At 43.6% G+C, this 26,935-nt stretch overlaps 2 protein-coding genes across 3 annotated transcripts in view; one reads left to right on the forward strand and one right to left on the reverse strand.

Annotated features, from left to right (window-relative positions):
• ALPK1 (alpha kinase 1) overlaps positions 1–17,646 on the reverse strand; it is a 195,214-nt gene extending 177,568 nt beyond the window's left edge. Inside the window, exon 1 of the mRNA XM_044301796.1 lies at positions 16,596–17,646. The gene's annotated coding sequence lies outside the window, so the exon portion shown is untranslated. The remainder of the gene's footprint in view (positions 1–16,595) is intronic.
• LOC122943788 (TRAF-interacting protein with FHA domain-containing protein A-like) lies at positions 6–26,525 on the forward strand. Of its 2 annotated transcripts, none has more exons than XM_044301827.1 (2): positions 6–100; positions 25,065–26,525. In XM_044301827.1, exon 2 carries the CDS (start codon positions 25,067–25,069, stop codon positions 25,631–25,633), a length of 567 nt encoding a protein of 188 aa, XP_044157762.1. In that variant the 5' UTR covers positions 6–100; positions 25,065–25,066; the 3' UTR covers positions 25,634–26,525. The 2 variants fall into 2 exon arrangements, with proteins under 2 accessions (XP_044157762.1, XP_044157769.1); XM_044301834.1 differs by lacking the exon at positions 6–100 and adding an exon at positions 24,571–24,973.
• The last annotated feature ends 410 nt before the right edge of the window (positions 26,526–26,935 follow it).

A 26,935-nucleotide genomic window follows, 5' to 3' on the forward strand; every position in this document is an offset into this window, starting at 1 on the left:
TGCCTGTGTAATATACCGAACCGCAGCCAGAGGCTAGTCATAACTCAGATAAGGACGGTGTGAAGGAGAGGTGACTTGCTGCTAGTGCATCACAACACAGGTAAGGGACAGGGGGAGAAGCCGGCATGTGTGCACTGGGTGCTAGACAGAGGAGGACTAGTGGCTAGTTCCTTGCAGGAGATATGGAGTCGCTTGTGTGCCATATAAAGCCAGCAGATTGTCAGCATCCTGGTTATAGGGTCTGGCTACACTGACAGGTTTTATGATGCAGTTATGGAAGCCAAAACGAGAAGTGAATTAAAAAAAAAGAAAAAAAGTGGCGTGCTGTCGTACTCTTAGGGTCCATTCACACGTCCGTAATTTGGGTCCGCATTCGTTCCGCAATTTGCGGACCCATTCACTTTCAATAGGGCTGTAACGAATGCGAATCCACATTTTCGGGATCCGCATCTGTTTTTTCGGGATCCGGAATCCGTTCCTGAAAAAAATAGAACATGTCCTATTCTTGTCCGCAATTGTGGACCAGAAAAGGCATTTTCTATTAGGGTCTATTCACACATCTGTAATTTGGGTCCGCATTAACGGGATCTGCATCCTCATTTTCGGGATCAGTTTTTTCGGGATCCGCAATTCCGCTCCTGAAAAAATTAGAACATGTCCTATTCTTGTCCGCAATTGCGGACCAGAAAAGGCATTTTCTATTATAGTGTCTGTGATGTGCGGTCCGCAAATTGCGGATCGAACGTTGCAGGTAGTGTTGAGCGAACTTGTGTTTTAAGTTCGGCGTCTAAAGTTCAGGTTCGGGTTATCGAAGTATCCTGTTATGGATTCTAAATTCCGTTATGGTCTGTGGTAGCGGAATCCATAACGGGATACTCCGATAACCCGAACTTTAGACGCCGAACTTAAAACACAAGCTCGCTCAACACTAGTTGCAGGTGTCCGTTTTTTGCGGATCCACAATTTGCAGATCCGCAGAACACTTACGGACGTGTGAATGGACCCTTAGGGTATATTCACACAACGTCTTTTGCCGTGGAACTTTGGCGCAGACACCTGCTCTGAAACTTCACTGGTGGCGCACCCGTGTGGAAAATTCATGTGAAAGGGGCCTAAAGTTTTTGTTTTTTCTCTCTCTGAAACACTGCAACCTTTTTTTCACAAGACAGGTAACCTTTTAATCAGCAGGATAAACCCCACCAGTCAGTATGCCTTGTTTAATAGGGTCGATCCTGCTGACGCTCTTTAATAAATTTCCCCCTATATGTTTAGACTTTCTAAAGCGTCTTCAATTCAGTGATGGCTTTTTTAATATTTTTCTTTAAATTCGGTTTATAGAAAACATAAAATGCAACATACCATGTAGGGTCCATTTACACGTCCGTAGTGTATTGCGGATCCGCAATACACCCGGCCGGCACCCCCATAGAGCTGCCTATTCTTGTCTTGACATTTCTATTTTTTGCGGAGCCGCGGGCCGGAAGTTCGGGGCCGCGGCTCGGAAATGCGGATGTGGACCACACACTGTGTGCTGTCCGCATCTTTTCTGTCCCCATAGAGAATGAATGAATGCGGACCCATTTACGGACATGTGAATGGATCCTAACACTTAGAAAAAGAGGAAACGTGAAATGTGTTAACAATCTTCTTTTGGGGGTCGGGGACATGGTTGCATCATGTGTGGGAATTCCCCAGCAGCTGTCTGTAGGGTGGGCGGCACCACCCCTTATACACCCTATGTGCAGAGACTACATGCACTGACATCATTGGCCCAGTGCTGCACTATAGGTCAGAGGCTGTGGAACCAGGGCTGTTCTGTAGCTGTTGCAGTTCTTTTACAACAGTGGCTTTTAACCCCTTAGGCTAATGCTACATGGTGCCGTCACAGAAAAGTCTCATGACAAAAAAAGTGTGACTTGTTGGCAACTATTTTAAAACTGTGCTTTGGCTGCAAAAACACAGGCGAGTCTCATGTAGCTCGTGACTTACATTAACCCCTTCAACCACAGTGACATACCCATACATCACGGTGCTTGAGGAAATGTATGGAGCAGGCTGCTGCAGTGAGCCCGCTCAATACACTGCGTGTGCTGGCTGTATCGTACAGCAGGCACCTGGCCGCAAAGACAGGCAGCAGCGATCGTGCTGATACCCGTAATTTAACCCCTCAGAAGCCGCTATTAACGCCGATCACGGAATCTGTGAGGCAAGGCAGAGGGATGCGGCTACCTCTGCCTTCCGATCAGAACCCCTGCAGTGAAATAGCGGTGCTTTGATTGGTTACCATGGCAGCCTGGACGCTTGTGAATCCTTCCATGGCTGCCATGGTAGCCTCCCTGCTGCAGGGAGCATGTGACAATCCTGTTCACCCTAATAGATCTCTATCCTGAGGATAGGCCATCAGTATCTGATCAGTGGGGGCTGACTCCCCAAATCTCTGCTGATTAGCTGTTTGCAGAGGCTGCGGCACAGCGGTGAGTGTCCTCTTCCGAGGACAGTGGCATCACATGCATCAGTCACATGACCTGGGCACAGCTCACTCCTATTCAAGTGATTGGGACCAAGGTGCAGTTCTAAGCACAGCAGCTATCTAGTGGATGGCGCTGTGCTTGGTAAGCTGCAAGGGGGCTCTGGTAAATCCCTCAGCCTCTTCAAATACTTGGTGGGGGTCCGACACCAGATCTAGTAGTGATGACCTACCCTGAGGCCACACTAGCAGTGGTCACGCCGCCACTTCAACATCAGAGATGGATGGCATTTTGTTTTGTTCAGTTAGTTAAACTGCTCTGCCCTGATGAGCCAAACAGCAGCGAAACGCATACAGCTAGTGTTGATCGAGCACCGTAGTGCTCAGGGGCTTGGGCCGAACACATTGTGATATTCGGGTGCTCGACCGAGCACCCGATTATAATGGAAGTCAATGGGAGAACCCGAGCATTAAACCAGGTACCCCCTGCTCTGAAGAGGGGAGGGTGCCTGGTTCATAAGAAAATGTCAGAAATTGTTGGTAACACCACTGAAATGGTTCTGTAACAGCATGGGGAGGATGTCTGGATGCATCTTGGACTGGCTAGTCGCTGCTGGAAACTATGTTATCCGAATAGTACACCACTTTTACATAATGACAATAATACGCACAAAACCAAGGGGGGAAAAATCGATTTTAGAGGAAAAACTTATAGAAAACATTCTTTCCTGAATATTTTACAAGGAACCGGAACTCCAATACACCCTTAGTTACACATAAAGGAGGGCATCATACACACCCTTTAAAAATTATGATTGATGGCCTGCTGGTGACCCTTAAAAACATTAGGAGCAAGGGCTTGCTGATCTGGCCATCTAAAACATTATGGGCGGTGGCCTGCTGCCGCTTTGGTGACTCTAGTTAACCTAGGGTCGATGGCACGTCCCCGTGACGGCAATGATCTATTCGGATGTCTGGCCTATCAACTTTCGATGTAATTGTCAGCTGAAAACCATTGTAAACTACGGGTAACGGGGAATCAGTGTTTGATTCCGGAGAGGAAGCCTGAGAAACGGCTACCACATCCAAGGAAGGCAAGCAGGTGTCGCGCAAATCATACACTACCGACTCGGGGAGGTAGTGACGATAAATAACAATACAGGGCTCTTAAGATGCCCTGTTATTGGAATGAGTAATAAAAAATTACAGGGAATGTCATTGCGGTATTTTAGATTAGGAAACGTTAGACAAGAGAGGCCGTGCTGCCGCTTTGTTGACTCTAGAAAACTTCTGCCTGATCGCACGTCCCCGTGACATCCACGATCCAATGGGATATCTTCCCTATTAACTTTCGATGTTCTTTTATGCGCCTAACATGGTGACCACCGGTAATGGGGAATCATTGTTCAATTTCGGAGAGGGAGCCTGATAAACGGCTACAGCTACTACTTCAAAGCAAGGCAGCATGAGTTGCGGGCCTGCAGGTGAGATGACCCTGTAAAAGATTTTAGGTGCGGGCCTGCAGGTTAGCTGACCCTGTAAAACATTATATGTCAGGGCCTGCAGGTGAGCTGACCCAGTAAAAGATTTTAGGTCTAAAAAAGATGGCACAGCACGCGCCTTCTCTTCAAACAGCTGTTCGGCGGGGGTGCCGGGTGTCGGACCACAGTTGATCTGATATTAATGACCTATCCCGAGGATAGGTCATCAATAAATATAACTGGGACAACCCCATTAAGGTTTTTGAATCGATAAACCCAACTTGCTTTTGTGGGCTGCATAAGTGGCGTATCTAGAAATGACTGGGCTCCACAGCAAATTTTTTTTATGGGGCGCCATCCCACAGTAATTTTCTAGCGACCCCCTTGGCTAGTAAAGATCGCTCTCTCAGACCAGGGCCGGCAGCTGTTCTATCCGTTTTATAAACTGTCTATACTGTCACTGTATATAATTTCATTGTGTAATACTGTTGAGGGGGCCCTGACCAAATCCTTTAGTCCTCCTTCTCCTGGATGGGCCCCTTCTGGGTCAGGACCCCAAAGCTGCAGCTTCCCCTGATTCCCCTATAGCTACGCCCCTGGTCTGTATTATTCTGCAGGTGACCGTGATGGAGCTGCCACAGCTTCTTTCTAAACAATCTGTGGCCTAAGGCTACTTTCACACTAGCGTTGTTTGAATCCGGCGTTCAATTCCGACACCGGAACTGCCCGCCGGATCCGGAAAAACGTGTGAAAACTGATTACATTTGAATCCTGATCAGGCTTTCGATCACAATGGAAAAATGCATTGGAAAAAACGGATCCGCCATTTATGGACTTTAACTTTTTTTTCCTATTTTTCGGGTTTAACATGCAAAAGCCGGATCCGTTTTGACTGAACACTCGGCGCCGGATCCGGCGTTAATGCAAGTCAATGGGAAAAAAGCCTGATCAGGCGTTCAGTCAAAGTGTTCAGGATTTTTGGCCAGAGGTAAAAATACTGCATGCTACGTTTTTCTGAAAAGCCTGATCAGTCAAAAAGACTGAACAGAAGACATCCTGATGCATCCTGAGGGACGGACTCTCCATTCAGAATGCATTAGGATAAAACTGATCAGTTCTTTTCCGGATTTGAGCCCCTAGGACGGAACTCAGCGCCGGAAAAGAAAAACGCTAGTGTGAAAGTAGCCTTAGTCTTTTATCCAGACTCAGTCATTGTGACACTATGTGGCCTCCTCATGCTGCCATCTCCACACCATGTCACCTTGCCACTCATTTTTATCACCATGCTGCTGCTTAAACGGCCTTAAAGTGATCACCAGGCTTACAATCTAATTAAGGTTTTACGCACAAAACCAAAGTAAAAAATCTATTTTATAGGAAAAATTGATTGAAAACATTCTTTCCTGTATATTTACTTGAATATAAAATGCAAGTGCTGCCAAAAATTACAAGGAAGAGGCACTCCGATACACCCTGTATATCACATAAAGGAGGGCCTCATTCACATTAAGTTGCGGTCCTTCAGGTGAGCTGACGTGTAAAAAATTAGATGTGAGGGCCTGCTGGTGTGCGGACCCTCTAAAAAATTATATTCGAAGGCCATATATGCGAGGGCATTATATGTGACGAATAAGCAATGCATGTTGATATGAGGGAAGAGGAGGAGGATGAGAAAAGGAATATTCAACCATATACCGTATTTTTCGCCCCATAAGACGCACCTAGGTTTTTGAGGAGTAAAATAATAAAAAATATTTTGAACCAAAAGGTGTGCTTTTGGAGGGCTTTGAACTAATGATAGTCTGTGGATGGCACTGTTATGGGGGACTGTGGATGGCACTGTTATGGGGGACTGTGGATGGCACTGTTATGGAGGGGGTCTGTGGATGGCACTGTTATGGAGGGGGTCTGTGGATGGCACTGTTATGGAGGGGATCTGTGGATGGCGCTGTTATGGGGGCATCTGTGGATGGCATGACACTGCTATGGGGGGGATCTGTGGATTACAGATAAATAGCATCTTATGCTATTTGACATCCATAACAGTGTCAGCCACTGTGAATGACCCCAAATACAGGGGGTGGGGGCTGGCATCTACAATAGTTTTTAAATGGCAGCGGGGGCCCAGTGCAGTCATTGTATTCCATTGCACCGGGCCCCGCTCACTGTACTAATGGTATCTACTGTAACTGCAGGCAGGCAATGGTTAACTATAGATATGTTCGATCCAGCACTGAGCAGCCTGTACTTACGATCGTAGCAGGCTGGAGGCAGGGCGGGCGGGCGCTGGCAGCGTAACTTCCTACGTCACGTGCCTGCGCCTCCTGCTTCATTCATAAAGTGGGTGGAGCAGGCACGTGACGTAGGAAGTTACGCTGCCAGTGCCCGCCCGTCCTGCCTCCAGCCTGCTATGATCGTAAGTACAGGCTGCTCAGTGCTGGATCCAACATATCTATAGTTAACCATTGCCTGCCTGCATTAGTACAGTGAGCAGGGCCCGGTGCAATAGAATACAGTGACTGCACCGGGCCCCGCTGCCATTACAAAACTAAAGGCCGGCCCCCAGCCCCTCCTCGCTGATACACACGCCGGCCGCGCTGTGCAGCTTGCGGTCGGCGGTGTATCAGTGTAAAAATGGCAGCCTTCGCCCCATAAGACGCACTGCCATTTTCCTCCCACTTTTGAGGGGGGGAAAGTGCATCTTATAGGGCGAAAAATACGGTACCCTTTTTTTGTGGTGGAAGGGGTGCATGGGAATACAGTCTATTAACTACATTAAAAACAACATATGTAAAGTGCCTTTATGTTCATCAGCATTCCTCTGGTGGAGTCGAGAAGTAATGGTCAATCCAGGCCTTGTTCATTTTTATGAGTCATCCTGTCAGGCTTATCTGTTATAATGCCAACAGCAGCACTAAATACACGCTCAGGCAAAATGCTGGTGGCAGGGCAGGCCAGCACCTCCAAAGCGTAAAGCGCAAGTTTGTGCCTCGTGTCCAGCTTGGACACCCAGTAGTTGTAAGGCACTGCGGGATCATTGAGGACGCTGACATGGTCTGCTATGTACTCCTTCACCATCTTCCCAAATTTTTCTCTTCTTGTGGCAGTAGGCCGCACATCAGGGTGAGAGGGTGCTGGCGGGTTGTCATGAAACTGTCCCAGGCTTTGGAGAGTGTTGCCCTGCCTCTGTTGGAACTGCTGTGTGTTCCCCTTGTCTCCCCACCTCGGTTGGCCAAGGAAGTACGGACTCTGCCACCAGTGTTGTTGGTTGGAGCAATTTTCCACCAAGGATCTTCTGGTATTGCACCATTTTGCTCGTCCTCTCCACCAGAGGAATGAGAGATGAGAAGTTCTCTTTGTAGTGGGGGTCAAGAAGGGTGAACAACCAGTAATCCGTGTTGTTTAAAATGCGTATAACGCGCGGGTCGCGGGAAAGGCAGCCTAACATGAAGTCAGCCATGTGTGCCAGAGTACCAACAGGGGAGACTTCGCTGTCGTCATCAGGAGGATCACTCCCGATCTCCTCATTCTCTTCCTCCTCTTCTGCCCACCCACGCAGAACAGATCAAATTAAACTTCCATGGGTACTACCCTCTGTATCTGAGGCAACCGTCTCCTGCTTCTTCTCCTCCTCCTCCAGTTCGTGCTGAGAAGACGAACTGATGGTGGTCTGGCATCATCAACCTGTGTAATGTCCTCCCCCATTTTCACATGCACAGCATCGTCCTTAATTGTGAGCAGCGAGCATTTGAGAAGACACAGAAGTGGGATGGTGACGCTGATAATAGCATTATCGCCGCTCACCATCTGTGTTGATTTCTCAAAGTTGCGTAAAACCTCACAGAGGTCAGACATCCATGCCCACTCCTCGCTTGTGAATAGCGGAAGCTGACTGGAAAGGTGAAGACCAGGTTGCAGCTGGTATTCCACAACTGCCCTCTGCTGCTCACAAAGCCTAGCCAACATGTGGAACGTAGAGTTCCAGCGTGTGCCCACGTCGCACAACAGCCGGTGAGCTGGCAATTTCAAGCTCTGCTGCAGCGTTGACAGACCGGCTGAAGCTGTCGGTGACTTGCGGAAATGCACATACACGCGGCGCGCCTTCACCAGTATCTCAGGCAAATTGGGGTATGTTTTTAGAAACTGCTGAACCACAAGGTTAAATACGTGGGCAAGGCATGGGATGTGTCTAAGGTTGCCCAGCTCCAAAGACGCCACCAAGTCACAACCATGCCTGGTTCTAGGTTGAGTGGCGAGAGCCACAGCTCAGTCTAGTCTCTTGACACGTTGCAGCCAGCCAATCACTGTAATTCCAGTAGCCAACTGGCATTACAGTGATGGCAGTACTTACCTGCACGTTTATTGGCTGCTTAGTAGCCACGAAACGTGCGGGGAGGAGACTCGAGCATGGCGCTTGAGCATATGCGGTACTCGGCCGAGTACCGCCATGTGCCGAGCATAGCGTTGCTCGAGCCAAACAGGTATTTGGCCGAGCATGCTCGCTCAACACTAATAAGCACATGCATCTTCCACTTTTTATTACTCCTGCAAGAAAAGAGTTCACACTACCATACATCTTTAATTTGGCATAGTTTATTTTCTTAAACAGAGCAAGTTCTCGATTCAAAAGTGAGCTAAGAGATAATTAGTTACAGAGGACATATACATGAGGATAGGTTAATACATTTGTATGTTCATACTATGCCAATCCTGGGTTTCCGTCTTTAGCTGGAACCTTGATATCTCTTTACTCCTCATCATCCGGTAATCCTTCCATTTGGCAAAGTTGTGACCTAGGATGACAAACGCGTAACTGATTAATATGAACCCACTTCTCTATAAATTCATCCCCTTTAGGAATTTTGATCTTGTAGACCACAGGTGACAATTTGTCAATGACGACATAGGGTACCTTCCAGGAAGGCAGGAACTTCCTTTCCTTTACCTGATCCCGGGCGAAGTTATAGAGATAAACCTGATTGTAAATCTGGTACTCCTTTTGAGTAGTCTTCAGATCATAGTAGGTTTTTGCGCTTACTGCTGCTTTCTCCAGATTTTTCTGGACAAACGCAAAAGCATGCCGAAGGTGCTTGCATAGATTCTCCATATATTGATGAGCTGTTGAAGCATTTATCAAATTTTGGTCAGTCGTCGGGTAGAGTAAATGGTGGGGTAACACCATCTTTCTGCCTGTGATCATTTCGAAGGGAGAAAGTTGGTTGCCGCGTTTGGGGTGTCTCTGATGGCCATGAGAACTAAAGGCAACTTCACATCCCAGTCCTTACCGGATTCATTGACTAATTTCTTTAGAATGTTGACAAATGTTTGGTTGTAGCGTTCTACTCCACCACTAGAGGCTGGCCGATAAGCTATATGTAGCTTTCCTTTTACCCCCAGTATCTCCCACATTTTCGTCATCACCTCACTAGTGAAATGACTTCCGCGATCGGACTTGATGCATTGGGGAAGACCAAACCTGGAAAACACATGGTTAATGAGAAGAAGCGCACACACTTGAACTGCATGTCTTGCAAGGGAAACATTCCACCCCTTTTGTGAACAAACAAGTCACAGTTAACATGTATCTGTTGCCTTTTTATGAAGTTGTTACTGGTCCAATAAAGTCAATTTGGATATCTGACCATGGCATGGACATCCCCCCTTTTCATCAGCGATGCCCCGATGAGTGGGTGCTTGTGGCTGGGATTGAGGACAAATTAAACATCCTTGACAATATGTGCGAAGTCTTGCAACATGAGGCCAATAAGCGTAATCCCGTAATAATTTGTACGTTAACTTCTCACCTCGATGACCAGCCGTTGGGGCGTCATGGGCGTGCTGTAACATCAAACCTCGAAATGCCACGGGTACCACCCATTGTGAGATGCCATTCTTCGAGGTTGTTACCAACAATCCATCCTGTAACAAGAATTGGGACTTGCTCTTCATCAAAATCCGTAACTCTTCTTTTCCTACAGTCTTCCATAGTCACGGGGCAATTCTGCGGATCTTCAATGTGTTTGTAAAAGATACCAATAACTGGTTTCCCCTTTTGACTCACAATGAGATCCTCACTAGGGGAATCTTGGCTCCATTGCACCACATTGGTTTCAGCCTCCTTTTGGGCCTGCCTTGTCGTTGCATACACTTGGAGAGTTCCCATGAGGTCATTAACGTCCAAGACTTCTCCATTAAGCCTCCTTTCACACGGGCGAGAACTCCGTGCGGGTGCAATGCGTGAAGTGAACGCATTGCACCCGCACTGAATCCAGACCCATTCACTTCAATGGGGCTGTGCAGATGAGCAGTGATTTTCACGCATCACTTGTGCGTTGCGTGAGAATTGCAGCATGTTCTATATTCTGAGTTTTTCACGCAACACAGGCCCCATAGAAATGAATGGGTCTGCGTGAAAATCGCAAGCATCCGCAAGCAAGTGCGGATGCGGTGCCATTTTCACACATGGTTGCTTGGAGATGATGTAAGTAAATTGATAAAAGTCAATTTACTGCATTACTTTCCCTTATAACATGGTTATAAGGGAAAATAATAGAATTCTTAATTCGGAATGCTTACTAAAATTTGGCTTTAGGGGTTAAAAGATTTTAAAAAAATTAACTCTCCTCATCCTGTTGTTCGTGCAGCCGGCATCATCTTCTTTCTTCTTCTTTCAGGACCTGCAAAAGGACTGACGTCAGCGCAGGTCCTGCTGAATGAAGATAAAACGCATTGCACCTGCGCAATAAAAACTGAACATCGGAACGCAATCCCAGTCAAAACTGACTGCAATTGCGTATCTACTCGCACAATTTTCCCTGATCGCAGACGCAATGCATCCGGACATGCTCGTCTGCAAGAATCATTCCCTTCCTTATCCACACCTAGATTTTTTTAGTGGCCTTTTACCTTTTTCCAGTAAATGGTGAGACGATGGGCGATAACCATCTCGTCGATCCTCTAAAACATTTTACCATGCTTAACAGGCTTATTGTTGCTTCTTACCATGTTAGACCTTTTCCATCCAGGGAAGTACTCCACAAAGCTGTTGCGAATATCATTAGAATCTGTGATTATAACAAACTCTTTAAGACCAGAATCGATAGCCATTTGTACGGCTTTATACACAGCGGTAAGCTCTGCAACCTGACTACTTTTGGAACCAATTTTGTATCCGACGGACACGTCTGGGAATGTGTTATTCCACACGATTCGTATACCTGCAACGAATGTACGTTTAGTTCCTATATTGGTATGGAAAGAACAGCCGTCTACATATACACATGGTAATGATTTGCAGTATTCTTCTTCATAAGACTTGTATGGAGATGAAGATTGTTCTTCCAGGAAATCATTTTCTGGTGATTCACCTTTATGTCCTGCATTGGTACAATCGTGAAGTTCAGCTAAACCTTGAGCAACTGGATTCTTATTATTTTGTTTGTATCTGATTTCTGTCAGCGCAATTCATGCACTTCTCATCTTGTTGGTGTGGTGCCAAATTAATTAGAAGTATAAGTATGTGTACACCATACTGCTTTATAACGAGACCAGACACACTAGGTGGTTTCATGAAAGCATCTTCTCATCTTGAGAAAAAGGCTGGTTGGAATAGCTCACTCTTATGTGACAGGGAACAGGTGCTCTAGTCCAAAATCTGTATCACCCGTACAGAGAAAAATAGGAAATTACTAATAAATCGCGGACTGGCACTCTGTATGTGTGGTTACAAATAGATAAACGATATATGGTGATCACACTCAATTTAATACCAAAATCAATATAAAAAAAACACTATAAACTATTAAAAGATCATAAAACAATCAATCACACATGTATATGCTGGCACACATTGAATGTTGGAAAATGCGCAATGACTATCAAATATGAAAATAATTGCTAAACATAAAAATAACTTCCCAATAGGACTGGCTAAATTTTATGTTAGTTCGAAAGTCTGCATAAAATATACTCATATCATTGTCACTTGCGGCTTATGAGCCGAAACGTCCTTAAATGGAAGGAACAGTCGTGAATACAGTTGCAAATTGTTTGCAATTCAATGTCCCGACCTTCGTTTCTGTCCACGATAGTGAAAAGAAATAGCAATATGTACTATGATGCCCGCCTATACACACCCCTACATCATCATGCAAAATAAAAGCAAAATAAAAATTAAGATGTTGCAAACAAATATATATCCACTGTAATATCTATGTTCCATTATGGTATTTTAATTCTTAGATTTTATGCTGTATTTAATTTTATTAGCATTTTTAAGCATTTAAAGCATAGTAATATTGCTGCAGTATTTATTTTTTATGGGATAGATAGATCGCAACATGACACACATTGTAACCAAAAAACGCATCAATAGCGAAAAAAACGCAATTGAATCACAAGTAAAACCGCATGTCCAACAACAGGGTTAAATTCCTGAATTTCTGATCACCAAACCCGCCCTACACCTTTGGGTCATTATGGGCGGTCTATAAAATAGTTAGTCCAAAAATGGGAGATCAGCTGCCACTGAGGAAGGGGTAAGAGGTCCCCGAAACACGTCTGGCGTAACCAGCTGATAACTCCCACCAGACTAACAAGAGGCCTCTATACAGATGATTTATTAAAATCCAATGAATAATCGGAGCGCTTCAAATAAGAGAAAAAATTCGGATCCTATCTTCTACATCAAGTTCCCACGATACTTTGCTGCGAGATACTAGTTTGCTTTCTGACAGACCACGTGATATGCCGGCATCTGCCTGAACAGCGTGGAGAAACAAATATAACAGCAGCTTCTATGTCGGGCATGTAATGTCGCATCTTGGGATACGAAAATTCTAACCCACCTAGGAGCAGGTAAGACCTGTATAGGCGGGCATCATAGTACATATTGCTATTTCTTTTCACTATCGTGGACAGAAACGAAGGTCGGGACATTGAATTGCAAACAATTTGCAACTGTATTCAGGACTGTTCCTTCCATTTAAGGACGTTTCGGCTCATAAGCCGCAAGTGACAATGATATAATTATATATTTTATGCAGACTTTCGAACCAACATAAAATTTAGCCAGTCCTATTAGGAAGTTATTTTTATGTTTAGCAATTATTTGTATATTTGCATTTTCCAACATTCAATGTGTGCCAGCATATACATGTGTGAATTATTGTTTTATGATCTTTTAATAGTTTATAGTGTTTTATTGATATTGATTTTGTTATTAAATTGAGTGTGATCACCATATATCGTTTATACCACACATACAGAGTGCCAGTCCGCGATTTATTAGTAATCTTCTCATCTTCCCTGAGCCATGGTAGAAGAGGCGCCCTTTATTCACATTACATTGACTTAAATAGCAGACATGACATCACAAAAGGCGTGTTCCTTAAGAAGACTATTGGCTCCTTAACCTGATAGGAGTGGTTTCAGCATCTTCAACTGAGTTCATAGGTATATTTGAAAACTGTAATGTAATCCCCATTTCCCCCCTGCCTTATTGACCTTCTCATACATATGGTTTGCAGCCATCTAGTGGACAAAAATGTGTACTACAGAATGTTCACACCACATTATATAGAGATATAAAGCCCATCTCTAACATTTCCAATGACCCCATTAACCACCTCCGGACCGCCTAACGCAGATGTGCGGTCCGGAGGTGGCAGCTCTGCGCAGAGTCACGCATATATGCGTCATCTCGCGAGAGCTGTGGTTTCCTGTGAACGGAAGGTAAGCGAGTGGATCTCCGGCGATCGCTCGCTGGCAGGCTGGAGATGTGATTTTTTTTTTTTAACCCCTAACAGGTATATTAGACGCTGTTTAGACCTGGTCCTCTGGTGGCCCCTTTTGTTTGGATCGACCACCAGAGGACACAGGTAGCTGTGTAAAGTACCACCAAACACCACTACACTACACTACACCCCCCCCCTGTCACTTATTAACCCTTTATGAACCACTGATCACCCCTGATCACCCCATATAGACTCCCTGATCACCCCCCTGTCATTGATCACCCCCCTGTAAGGCTCCATTCAGAGGTCCGTATGATTTTTACGGATCCACTGATACATGGATCGGATCCGCAAAACACATGCGGACGTCTGAATGGAGCCTTACAGGGGGGTGATCAATGACAAGGGGGTGATCACGCATATAGACTTCGTGATCACTTCCCTGTCATTTATCACCACCCTGTCATTGATCACCCCCCTGTAAGGCTCCATTCAGACGTCCGAATGATTTTTACGGATCCACTGATACATGGATCGGATCCGCAAAACACATGCGGACGTCTGAATGGAGCCCTACAGGGGGGTGATCAATGACAGAGGGGTGATCACCCATATAGACTCCCTGATCACCTCCGTCATTGATCACCCCCCTGTAAGGCTCCATTCAGACGTCCGTACGATTTTTACGGATCCACTGATACATGGATCGGATCCGCAAAACACATGCGGACGTCTGAATGGAGCCTTACAGGGGGGTGATCAATGACAAGGGGGTGATCACGCATATAGACTTCCTGATCACTTCCCTGTCATTGATCACCACCCTGTCATTGATCACCCCCCTGTAAGGCTCCATTCAGACGTCCGTATGCGTTTTGCGGATCCGATCCATGTATCCGTGGATCCGTAAAAAATCATACGGACGTCTGAATGGAGCCTTACAGGGGGGTGATCAATGACAGGGGGGTGATCAATGACAGGGGGGTGATCAATGACAGGGGGGTGATCACCCCATATAGACTCCCTGATCACCCCCCTGTCATTGATCACCCCCTGTAAGGCTCCATTCAGACATTTTTTTGGCACAAGTTAGTGGAAATTTTTTGTTTGTTTTTTTCTTTGAACTCACCATACCCCTCACGGAATCCAAATGCGTAAAATTTTTTAGACATTTATATTCCAGTCTTCTTCTCACGCTTTAGGGCCCCTAAAATGCCAGGGCAGTATGAATACCCCACATGTGACCCCATTTCGGAAAGAAGACACCCCAAGGTATTCCGTGAGGGGCATATTGAGTCCATGAAAGATTGAAATATTTGTCCCAAGTTAGCGGAAAGGGAGACTTTGTGAGAAAATACAAAAATAATCAATTTCCGCTAACTTGTGCCAAAAAAAAATATTAATTCTAGGAACTCGCCATGCCCCTCACGGAATACCTTGGGGTGTCTTCTTTCCAAAATGGGGTCACATGTGGGGTATTTATACTGCCCTGGCATGTTAGGGGCCCGAAAGCGTGAGAAGAAGTCTGGGATCCAAATGTCTAAAAATGCCCTCCTAAAAGGAATTTGGGCCGCTTTGCGCATCTAGGCTGCAAAAAAGTGTCACACATGTGGTATCGCCGTACTCAGGAGAAGTTGGGGAATGTGTTTTGGGGTGTCATTTTACATATACCCATGCTGGGTGAGATAAATATCTTGGTCAAATGCCAACTTTGTATAAAAAAATTGGGAAAGTTGTCTTTTGCCAAGATATTTCTCTCACCCAGCATGGGTATATGTAAAATGACACCCCAAAACACATTCCCCAACTTCTCCTGAGTACGGCGATACCAGATGTGTGACACTTTATTGCAGCCTAGGTGGGCAAAGGGGCACACATTCCAAAGTGCACCTTTCGGATTTCACAGGCCATTTTTTACACATTTTGATTGCAAAGTACTTCTCACACATATGGGCCCCTAAATTGTCAGGGCAGTATAACTACGCTACAAGTGACCCCATTTTGGAAAGAAGACACCCCAAGGTATTCCGTGAGGGGCATGGCGAGTTCCTAGAATTTTTTTATTTTTTGTCGCAAGTTAGTGGAATATGAGACTTTGTAAGAAAAATAAATAAATACAAAAAAATCATCATTTTCCGCTAACTTGTGACAAAAAATAAAAAGTTCTATGAACTCACTATGCCCATCAGCGAATACCTTAGGGTGTCTACTTTCCGAAATGGGGTCATTTGTGGGGTTTTTCTACTGTTTGGGCATTGTAGAACCTCAGGAAACATGACAGGTGCTCAGAAAGTCAGAGCTGCTTCAAAAAGCGGAAATTCACATTTTTGTACCATAGTTTGTAAACGCTATAACTTTTACCCAAACCATTATTTTTTTTTGCCCAAACATTTTTTTTTTTATCAAAGACATGTAGAACAATATATTTAGCGAAAATTTTATATACGGATGTTGTTTTTTTTGCAAAATTTTACAGCTGAAAGTGAAAAATGTCATTTTTGGGCAAAAAAATCGTTAAATTTCGATTAATAACAAAAAAAGTAAAAATGTCAGCAGCAATAAAATACCACCAAATGAAAGCTCTATTAGTGAGAAGAAAAGGAGGTAAACTTCATTTGGGTGGTAAGTTGCATGACCGAGCAATAAACCGTGACAGTAGTGTAGTGCAGAAGTGTAAAAAGTGGCCTGGTCATTAAGGGGGTTTTAGCTAGCGGGGTTAAAGTGGTTAAGGACATCGTCCAGGCGGTTATCCTGCTGTTTGATAAATTCCCATCCTTGATTCTATCACTTTGCAAATATTGCAGTGGTTGGTGTGCAGTTTCCACAATGATCTCTTCGCCTTGGATAAAACTCCTAAAATATTGCAAAGCCCACACAGTTGACAGTAATGCTTTTTCAGTCATTGAACTGTACCTCAACCGGTGACAAGGACTTGCTGGCATAGGCGATGATCTTGTTCAGGTTGTCCTGTTTTTGGAAAAGGACCGCACTTATGCTTTTTCCAGTGAAGCCTGTTTTAATGTAAAAGGGTTTTCCACCTTCTGGATAGGCAAGGCATGGGGCCTGGATAAGTCTGGCTTAGAGCTCATTCACAGCTTGCTCGTGACGCTCACTCCATTCCCATTTCACTCCTTTCTTCAGCAACTGCAAAAGAGGTTTTGTAATCTTGGCATAGTTGTCTATGAACTTACGTGAATAGTTCATCATGCCCAGGAAGGATCTCAACTCCTTGGATAGTTCCATCAGCAGTGATTTCTTGACCTAGGAAATTAACTTTGGTACGACACCACTGAGCCTTCTGTAAAGAAAGTTTCACACCAGCTTTTCTCAGTTGGGTTAGTACATGCCTCAGTTCCGCAATATGTTTCTAAAAAGTTGTGCACATAGCATAAGGTACCTCGTTCAGTGGCATCAGGCATCGCCTTATGCATGAACACAGCAAATTCATGACCCGCATTTATGTACCCGAAAGGTAATCGGGTCCATGCATATTGTTGTTTTCAAATGTAAAGGTCAGTTTTTATTGATCCCTCTCGTCCACTTTAATCATCCAATATCCTTGCGCACAATCCAGAGCAGTAAAAATTTTGGATCCCTGTATTTGCGCCAAACTCTGGTCCATATACGGCATGGGCCATCCGGACATGTATACACGTATTTTTAACTGCCTTAGGTCCGAACAGAGACGAAACTGACCATTGGGTTTGAGAATCCCAAGTATAGGATGGTTGAACGAGCTGTGCACCGGACGGATGATTCCTCGCTTCTCCAAGTTCTTGACGATTTCCGATAGCGACTCGTAAGCTGCCAGCGGAAGTTGGTACTGTTTGACATATACAGGGGGTGCATTGGGATCCGTCTGGATTCTTGCAACGTGTAGGTCAGTTTCCCTAGAGCCATAAGAATCCTTAGCAAACAAGTCCTGGAATTCTTGCGAAGAGCTCCGTTGACGCTCTGACTCCTCGGAACATGCGTCAGCTGTAGAGATTTGCTCTTCCACCCGTTCCTGAAATTCTGGAAAGATTTCATGTTGACTTAACTCATAAGCTTCTTCGACCTCACTAGTTAAATCGTTTTGAGTATTGCGTACCTTCTCCTTTTCTTGTTGGCATGACTCGTACTCCTTCTCATTGATCTCATGGTTGAAAACCAGTGATGATTCTTCTATGTGGCATGTACCTTCTTCAGAACTGAAAGGATAAGCAGAGTGGATAACCCCTCAGGTGTTGAGGAAAAATGTTGTTCCACTACCTGTTCTTCTGTCAAGTATTTATGAGGAATAAGTCCAATTACATCATTTTGGAATCCAAAAGTATAATACTCTGAATCCATAGCCAGACCAATTATGGTGTCTTTTTGTAGATGTATACCATGGGAAGCCATATTATGAATTACCATATGCATTGGATCCTGATGGATATTTATCATAGGAGTGGGCCTTACCTTCAGGCCGAGTTGCTGCATCCGGTTAGACAAACAGATCATTGCATCTGCATTATTCAGTCTTTGTCCCTTCTTTGCTTGAATGGGAAGAAGAAATGGTTTGCATCCTTAAGGGATTTTAACCTCATCAGCAACCATGATACTCACGGCATAGGGCATCTGTTGTCCCTATTTCAAGGCTTGCCTTTCATCCTGGAATCCCTCCGGGTCTCCAGGTAATCTTAACCATAGAGTATTGTTGACCAGATCAATCTGCACGGCAAATCGGTGTAGAAGATCATTACCTAGATACATCTGGTACTGTGGTTCATTAAACATGATGAATAAATGTTCCGTAGTCTTATCGCCTATGGAAATGGACAATAGACATCTTGCAATCACATTATGACTCTGTGAATCTCCATCCAAATCATGAACCCATTGGTCCTCTGGAGTGGAAACCTTAATCACTTTAGGGTTAGCGACCTGTTTCAAGAGACTTTGGCGTATTTCACCTGGGCCATATTGTTCACCTGTACGGGAATCAATAAGTTATCTCTAACCTTCTCAATCCGTACCATAGATTTAGTATGCTTGGTCAGGTCCGCAACTTCGTAATTTCCTCCTTTTAAGAGAAATGGTTAATGTATCCCTATCCAAGGTTACCTTTTCAAATCTGTCTTTTTGGATGGTTATGGTATGGGCGGCACCGTTGACTGCTTCCTCTGGTTCACCATTTTTAAGGATTGTGACATCCGGCGTTTAATTGTTCCTAAAATGAACTTCTACAGCGTTAACCCTTTCTTCAATCACATGACAACTACGTTGGGGTTGTGCATTACAAGAGTACTCATTGGCAATGGGTGTCTTCACCTGAGTCCAGACTACTTAATTGATTTAAGTCTACTATGGAACTCAATCTTTTCAGGAGGTCGATTCCGATGATCAGCCGATCATAGGGAAGGCCCACAATCAATGGGGGATGTCTAATTACTTTCTTACCAACTGTAAATTTTAACCATGATGTACCTCTTACCTTCAAATCATCTCCGCCTACACTTATCAAAGAGCCATCAAACGATTTCAATCTCTGATTCTTTGCTGTCACATACAATACCTGTTGGAAATAACTATATGACAATATAGTGGCTTGTGATCCTGTGGCAAGTAAACCTCTGATCGGCCCGATAAGTTCATCTTTGAGATAAGAATCAACAAAATATCGTCCTTCAACCTGAAATAAATCACATAAAAAATTAGTATGTTTACTTATTTGATGCTTTTTGAGGACTTGATCCTTTTGCAGGGATGCGACGTCTGGTGAACCCTGTACATTTCTGCTGCACGCAGGAGCAGCAGCCCCCACCTTTGGGGAAAACTGGATTACACCACAGCTTACAGATGGCAGCTCGCAACTGGACGCCGAGATGATAGGATCACTCACTGGAGAAGACACACTAGTGCACGAATCGACATGGTTAGACCGCAAGATAGACAAAATGTTAGATATCTCCTCCATGGCCTCAATTTTAGGGTCAAGAACGCTGCAAGGCAATATAGGATTAGGCATCACATTAGATTATTCTACAACCATCTCAGTAGCCTTGCACCTGCCTGGGCTTTGACCCCTCCCTGCCTGCATTATGGGGCTGGGCTGGGACCTGCAGTTGCCCCTAAAAAAGACTCGGGCTGTTTTCCAGTAGACATCTGGGACATTTTACTACCAATCTCACTTAATTTGGCCACTTGATCTGCCAACTGATCAAATCAATAGTTTGATTTGTGCACAGTTTGGTCTTGTGGTGTGCCCTTGTTAGAGGTGCGTGACCGACTTCTAGGTATAGTAGGGGGTTCAGGCCTACTTTCCTTCTGTTGTCTGGGCCTGTTTTAGCGCCTGTATCCCTGGGGACCCCTATTGTAATATTGGGGATGGTAGTTGGACCTACCAGCACCGGAATTATCCCCCTCTGACCCATTCAGGCTCTGAGGTTTTGTTTGCTTGGGTCCTACCTGTTGTCGCTGGGTTTGTTGGACAGGTCCTGTAGACTGAGGGTACTTGTGTGGCTGCGTTTCAAATTTCAAGCTAGGGTTTACTTTAGCTTCCGCTACGTTTTGTTCTGGAGACTTTTTATTTCTCCTCTCACCTGTAGCGTGGCATTCACTGATGTTATACAGTGAAGTGGCAGCCGTTGCCAACCTATCCAAGGGAGCTTTGAGATCAAGATCTCTAGCTAGGCTAAATTAAATTTGCATGGGCATTGCACCATAAAACAGCTGTTTAAATTCCCCAGATTCCCAATTTGGGGACCTATACGCAAACCCACTGAGCATTTTTCTTTCTAGAGACCACCTCAGCATATGTTGGTTGTCTGAAACTCTCATCCCCCTTATGGGCAAACTCATGCCTGCGCGGTAGGGAATGAACCACGCGCTTTCCCACATCACGGTCACAATCCCTCACGCTCCGATCACTTCATCAGACCCACTTAGCACAGGTGACTTAACCCTAACATTCCTCTCCTAAGGGAGGTGTGGGGGGACATTTCTGTGACCCTTCTTGTCGCTAGCGCCTTGTAAGGCGGTTACAGCTTGACACACCTGACTTAATTGGGTTAAGGCCTCCTGTGTAATCATGCCATCACTCTCAGGTGGCATAGGGTCTCGGATGGAATCCGCTTTAAGAGCATGTGGTGACGACATATCTGCATTTTGGGGTGTGAGAACTGGAGGGTCTGGAGATCCCTCATGATCAGAGAGATCACTTTCAACATTGACTACAGTGTGGCTTGGTTTGTTAATTTGCTGCAGATTGCTATAACGGAGGTGCAGCTTCTCTGTCTCACTGTTTTTAATTTGTGATTTGGCTGTGATCGAGCTCACATTTTAAGTCCTCGATCGATGCCTTTGCAGATTCTAATATCTCTTTCATATGGGATACATATACAGACGTGGACAAAATTGTTGGTACCCTTTGGTCAATGAAAGAAAAAGTCACAATGGTCACAGAAATAACTTTAATCTGACAAAAGTAATAATAAATTAAAATTCTATAAATGTTAACCAATGAAAGTCAGACATTGTTTTTCAACCATGCTTCAACAGAATTATGTAAAAAAATAAACTCATGAAACAGGCATGGACAAAAATGATGGTACCCCTAGAAAACACAGAACATAATGTGACCAAAGGGACATGTTAATTCAAGGTGTGTCCACTAATTAGCATCACAGGTGTCTACAACCTTGTAATCAGCCATTGGGCCTATATATATGGCTCCAGGTAATCACTGTGTTGTTTGGTGATATGGTGTGTACCACACTCGACATGGACCAGAGGAAGCAAAGGAAAGAGCTGTCTCAAGAGATCAGAAAGAAAATTATAGACAAGCATGTTAAAGGTAAAGGCTATAAGACCATCTCCAAGCAACTAGATGTTCCTGTGAGTACAGTTGCACATATTATTCATAAGTTTAAGATCCATGGGACTGTAGCCAACCTCCCTGGACGTGGCCGCAGGAGGAAAATTGATGACAAATCTAAGAGACGGATAATCCGAATGGTAACAAAAGAGCCTAGAAAGACTTCTAAAGAGATTCAAGGTGAACTTCATGCTCAAGGAACATCAGTGTCAGATCGCACCATCCGTCGTTGTTTGAGCCAAAGTGGACTACATGGGAGACGACCAAGGAGGACACCATTGTTGAAAACGAATCATAAAAAAGCAAGACTGGAATATGCCAAACTACATGTTGACAAGCCACAAAGCTTCTGGGAGAATGTCCTGTGGACAGATGAGACAAAAATCGAAGTTTTTGCCAAGGCACATCAGCTGTATGTTCACAGACGAAAAAATGAAGCATATCAAGAAAAGAACACTGTCCCTACTGTGAAACATGGAGGAGGCTCTGTTATGTTCTGGGGCTGCTTTGCTGCGTCTGGCACAGGGTGTCTTGAATCTGTGCAGGGTACAATGAAATCTCAAGACTATCAAGGAATTCTAGAGAGAAATGTACTAGCCAGTGTCAGAAAGCTTGGTCTCAGTCGCAGGTCATGGGTCTTGCAACAGGACAATGACCCAAAACACACCGCTAAAAACACCCAAGAATGGCTAAGAGGAAAAAATTGGACTATTCTAAAGTGGCCTTCTATGAGCCCTGACCTCAATCCTATTGAGCATCTTTGGAAGGAGCTGAAACATGCAGTCTGGAAAAGGCACCCTTCAAACCGGACACAACTGGAGCAGTTTGCTCATGAGGAGTGGGCCAAAATACCTGCTGAGAGGTGCAGATGTCTCATTGACAGTTACAGGAAGCGTTTGATTGCAGTGATTGCCTCAAAAGGTTGCGCAACAAAATATTAAGTTAGGGGTACCATCATTTTTGTCCATGCCTGTTTCATGAGTTTATTTTTTTACATAATTCTGTTGAAGCATGGTTGAAAAACAATGTCTGACTTTCATTGGTTAACATTTATAGAATTTTAATTTATTATTACTTTTGTCAGATTAAAGTTATTTCTGTGACCATTGTGACTTTTTCTTTCATTGACCAAAGGGTACCAACAATTTTGTCCACGTCTGTACTTGCATTTTCGTTATATGCACATGTCTACTCTCTGAGAGAATGCTGACCTCTAATAACGTATACAGAATTGATGGCAACATCTATTAAGAGGTGTTGATTTTTTTACTGGTGGTATTTTTAGGCACATGAAGATAAGTTAGATGTCTCCTGACTGCCAGGTGGCGTCCATACATCCACACATTCTCTTGGCTTCTGCCTGCAACTCGCTTATCCATGCAGCCACATCTTGAATATGTAAATTCACATTTGGATCATGAACTGCTCTGGGCTAGATGGACTATCTCCTGTTGCATCACCACTACCAGCTTCACTACCGGCTGCACTCCTTTTCCTACAACAAAGTTAAACACAGATCTATGAATAATCTGGTTAGCCAAGAAAAGAATGGAACGTTTTACTATTTGCACAAATATTTAAAGAATTAACTCAATCTTGGTGGGACCTCCATTTTATGTCGGGAATATAAAGCAAATGCTTTATATATAAAAAAAAAACTAATCAAAAGAAAAATCATTCAAATTATATTGATTCGCGAGGTGGACATATTGACACCTCAAAAAGAGTTCCATCGAGAACCTAATTATTTTGTGCAATTAGTAAGAACAGGGTACAAGCGTCTATGCAAAAATATAAATGATTAATTATACAATCAAAAATTAATCAATGTAAATTTCAATGATATGCAATACCCAGAATTCTCAGCTAGATGGTGCCAACAAAACACTATTCAACCAACACAAGAATATTATGCAATGCTGCTTTCAATTTTGAGAGATATACCAATGAATTGATTATGCACAGAAATTTAATCAAGAACATGACAGATACAAACCCTTGCTCTGCTAAAACTATGACCAATCTCGGATTTTATTAGTAGCATTGCAATAAAGCTTATAAATTATTTGGCTTGATATAGACTATGGAATAAATATTCCAATCGGAGAGTTTTTCTCCGAATTCAATATTAGAACCTTTATTCAGTTATATGCATCATAACAGAACAGCTCCCATATTGATGTAGCACCTTAACACTATACCACAGCAATAACCGGCGATGTGGCTATATATCAAGCCAAATAACTTATTACTACCACACACGCATTAAAATCATACGTTACCCGAGAATGTAGGTGATAGGCAGAGTCTAGGGGAAGTCAGCTCTCAAGAGTTTCTGATAATCAAGATCCCTCTCCCAGCTCTCATTCTTTGTTCCTCTTATTTCTTTTTTTTTTTCGGTATGTGGTTTCATAACCAAAAATGTATCGGATAAACACACCTTCCTAGTTTGAAACTTTCCAATCAATGTCGGATAGGCGTATACATTGATACGGAATGTGACATCATAACACTAACCAAAATTTACTTTTGCTACTGGTGTATTACCTACTCATACCTAGGGGGCACTGTTGTATCAGCTATAAGCATCATACCATTAAGGGTTAACTCATACATGCCTGACATCTTCAACACTACACCTGAAATCTGGAAGCCTTATCTCAGAGCTGAGGGACAATCTTTGATACATGAATCAACTATAATATAGACTCTGAGGAACATCTTGATACTTCTCACGTTGTGGAATTTATGTTAAGATAGGAAATACAATGAAGCCTCTACTACCACAGGTGTTGTGTAGCTTCTGTCTAAATGTACAATTGACTATTGGTTACAAAAACAGAACTTCCTCTGAACGAAGTCTCATTCCCAGAAGTCCATACAAAAATAGTGACTATAAACCAACATTGCTCTTAAAGGCAATGAATATCCATCATAACTAGAATAAGTAGATATAACTGTTTACACTTCTAAAAAGGCAGCGGTAATTCTATTCAGTCTGGGGGCAATCACAACGCTATGTAGGATTTGTATACCCAGCAATGTCATACAATACTGTGAACTTTTCTGCTGGTGCTTTATCTAGGCCCACAGTAACATCTCTGCCTATCTATACCGGGTTCTCCTTCCCTATATTTAATAATTATCTAATAAAATAATTTTCCGTTCTTCCAGGTAGTGATAGTATCCTGAAGATAGGTCATCAATGCCTGTGCCTTCTCAGGGATCGCTCCTGTTACTGATAGCTCGCTCCTCACTCCTGTCCTTAGTTGGATTTCATCCCAGTGTTGACCGCTGAGCCTCCTATAATATCACACGACATGTCCTTTTTATTTTTTTAACATTTTACTATTTATTTACATAACGTGTATGTGAGTGAACTATGACCCAAGATATGGCAATATCAGCCTTTTGTAAAGTTGCTATTTATGTTTGTTCTCTTATCAATTTGGTAAGTATTCAACTTCATAAAACAAGTTTGTTTAGTGACCAGTGATAAGTATGTAAATGATATTCTTATTGGTTTTATCGATTTCCTGTAGGAATGGCCTCCACAGGCGGGGACAATAATGTGGACACAGAGCAGACTTTCACGTGTTTGCTCATGAAGCTGTACCATCCTCACCAAGATGACAGAAGAATTTTTAGTGCCATTGAATTGTGCAGAAAATACGAGATCAGAGCCGAGGAGGTGGTTTCCTTTGGACGGGACGTTAATTGCTGTAGCTTCACCTTGCTACATAACAGAGTCTCCCGCATGCAGTTTGCTTTGCAGTTCTTCAAACCATTCAATAGTTCAGCATTGTCTTTTGAGATAAAAAACCTAAGCAAGAAAACCAAACTTTATGTTGATGGATGGGAACTGAGTTACCTCAATAAGGTCGACCTTCCTCCAAAGTGCATAGTTCATTTTGGGGAATTTCAGATTCTGATGGAGACTGAAGCCGGAGAGTCAGAGGACAAATTTGCAGTCTACTGTGAATTATCGCGTGTTTCTCTTGTACAAGAAACAGGCCATCCGGTGAAGCAATCCATTGCTGAGTCAAACCATCAGCCTTTTAGTGTCCCACCAACTCCTCCCCCAGTGGAAGATGATGAAAACTATGTATAAAAAGGTTATTATCCATGTGTATTACCATTTATATACAAATACATGAAGAACAGATAAAATAACAGGCCACCGTAGCCTTGGTGTAAAAGCCACACTGCGGCCATCTTGTTTCCAAAGACTTCATCCTGAGACACCGTATCATATGAAGAAGTTATTCTCATAAGACACTCTATCCATTATTAAAGGGCTGATCCCACGAATGTAAATTCTCTTTAAAACTCTTTCACTTGCATGTTTGGAGGACTTTCTTTCCTTTCTGCGGGCGGCCTGCAGCTCACTGAGCATCTACATCTCCCAAGATGCATTGCAATTAGCTATTGTTAACCCCTTCCTCCCTAGCATACAAAATAGTCCATCACATATATTTCTATGAATTTAGGAATGGGAATGAATGAAAGAAAGGTGTGTGGACGTCTTCACCTGCTTCTCTGAGACCACTACCCCAGGTCTGAGAGGAGGAAGGGAAGCTACTGCACGTGTTAATCTACAGCAGGGGACGCTACCAGAGAGGGAAATGTACATGGGAAATAATATATTTGAATGCATGTACCGTATTTTTCGCTTTATAAGACACCGTTTTTTGTTTGTTTTTTAGGGGGGGGGAAGCAAGTGCGTCTTATTAAGCGAATGGTGCAATTTTTACATCGCTGACACTGATACATTGCCGGCAGCTATGCTGCACAGTGCGGCCTCCGATGTATCAGTTACAGTTAAGCTCTATCAAGCGGGGTGGGAGGTGTTGCTGAAGGCCGGCAACTGCTGTTGCACTCGCGGTGGGGCCTGGTGCAGTCACTGTACTCTATTACAGTGCGTCGTCCACAGACCACCATTAGTTCAAAACCCACCAAAAGCACACCTTTTGGGTAAAAAAATTTTTTTTCTTATTTTCCTCCTCAAAAACCTAGGTACGTCTTATCACGTGTGTCCTTATAAAGCGAAAAATATGGTAGTTTGCAATAATACTAAATTTGAAATACCCTGTTCATTGAATAATACTGTTGATTGGATAACCCTTTTAAATATATTACTTTGTACTGTGAGATGGTGCCATCTAACTGGATTATGTTTCTGTGTATTTAGAAGATATAATTGTACAATTTTCTTATAATCTGCTTATGCGGATGGAAATATAGAGTGCACTACTTTGCTACCCACCCCTATAACGACTCCAATTTTAAAATGGTTGTCCCATTACAACAACGTATCTCCTGTCCACACTCCATTTTAAGCCTCATTCACACGTGTTTTGGTCAGTGAATGTAAGCCAAAACCAGGATTGGAGCCTCCACAGACATAGGCCTC

This window comes from Bufo gargarizans, chromosome 1 (genome assembly GCF_014858855.1).
Source record: "Bufo gargarizans isolate SCDJY-AF-19 chromosome 1, ASM1485885v1, whole genome shotgun sequence".
In the NCBI taxonomy this organism is placed as follows: domain Eukaryota; kingdom Metazoa; phylum Chordata; class Amphibia; order Anura; family Bufonidae; genus Bufo; species Bufo gargarizans.

Bases quoted from the DNA above. Each gene is read 5' to 3' on its own strand.
- LOC122943788 (XM_044301827.1), top strand. From the start codon at position 25,067: ATGGCCTCCACAGGCGGGGACAATAATGTGGACACAGAGCAGACTTTC.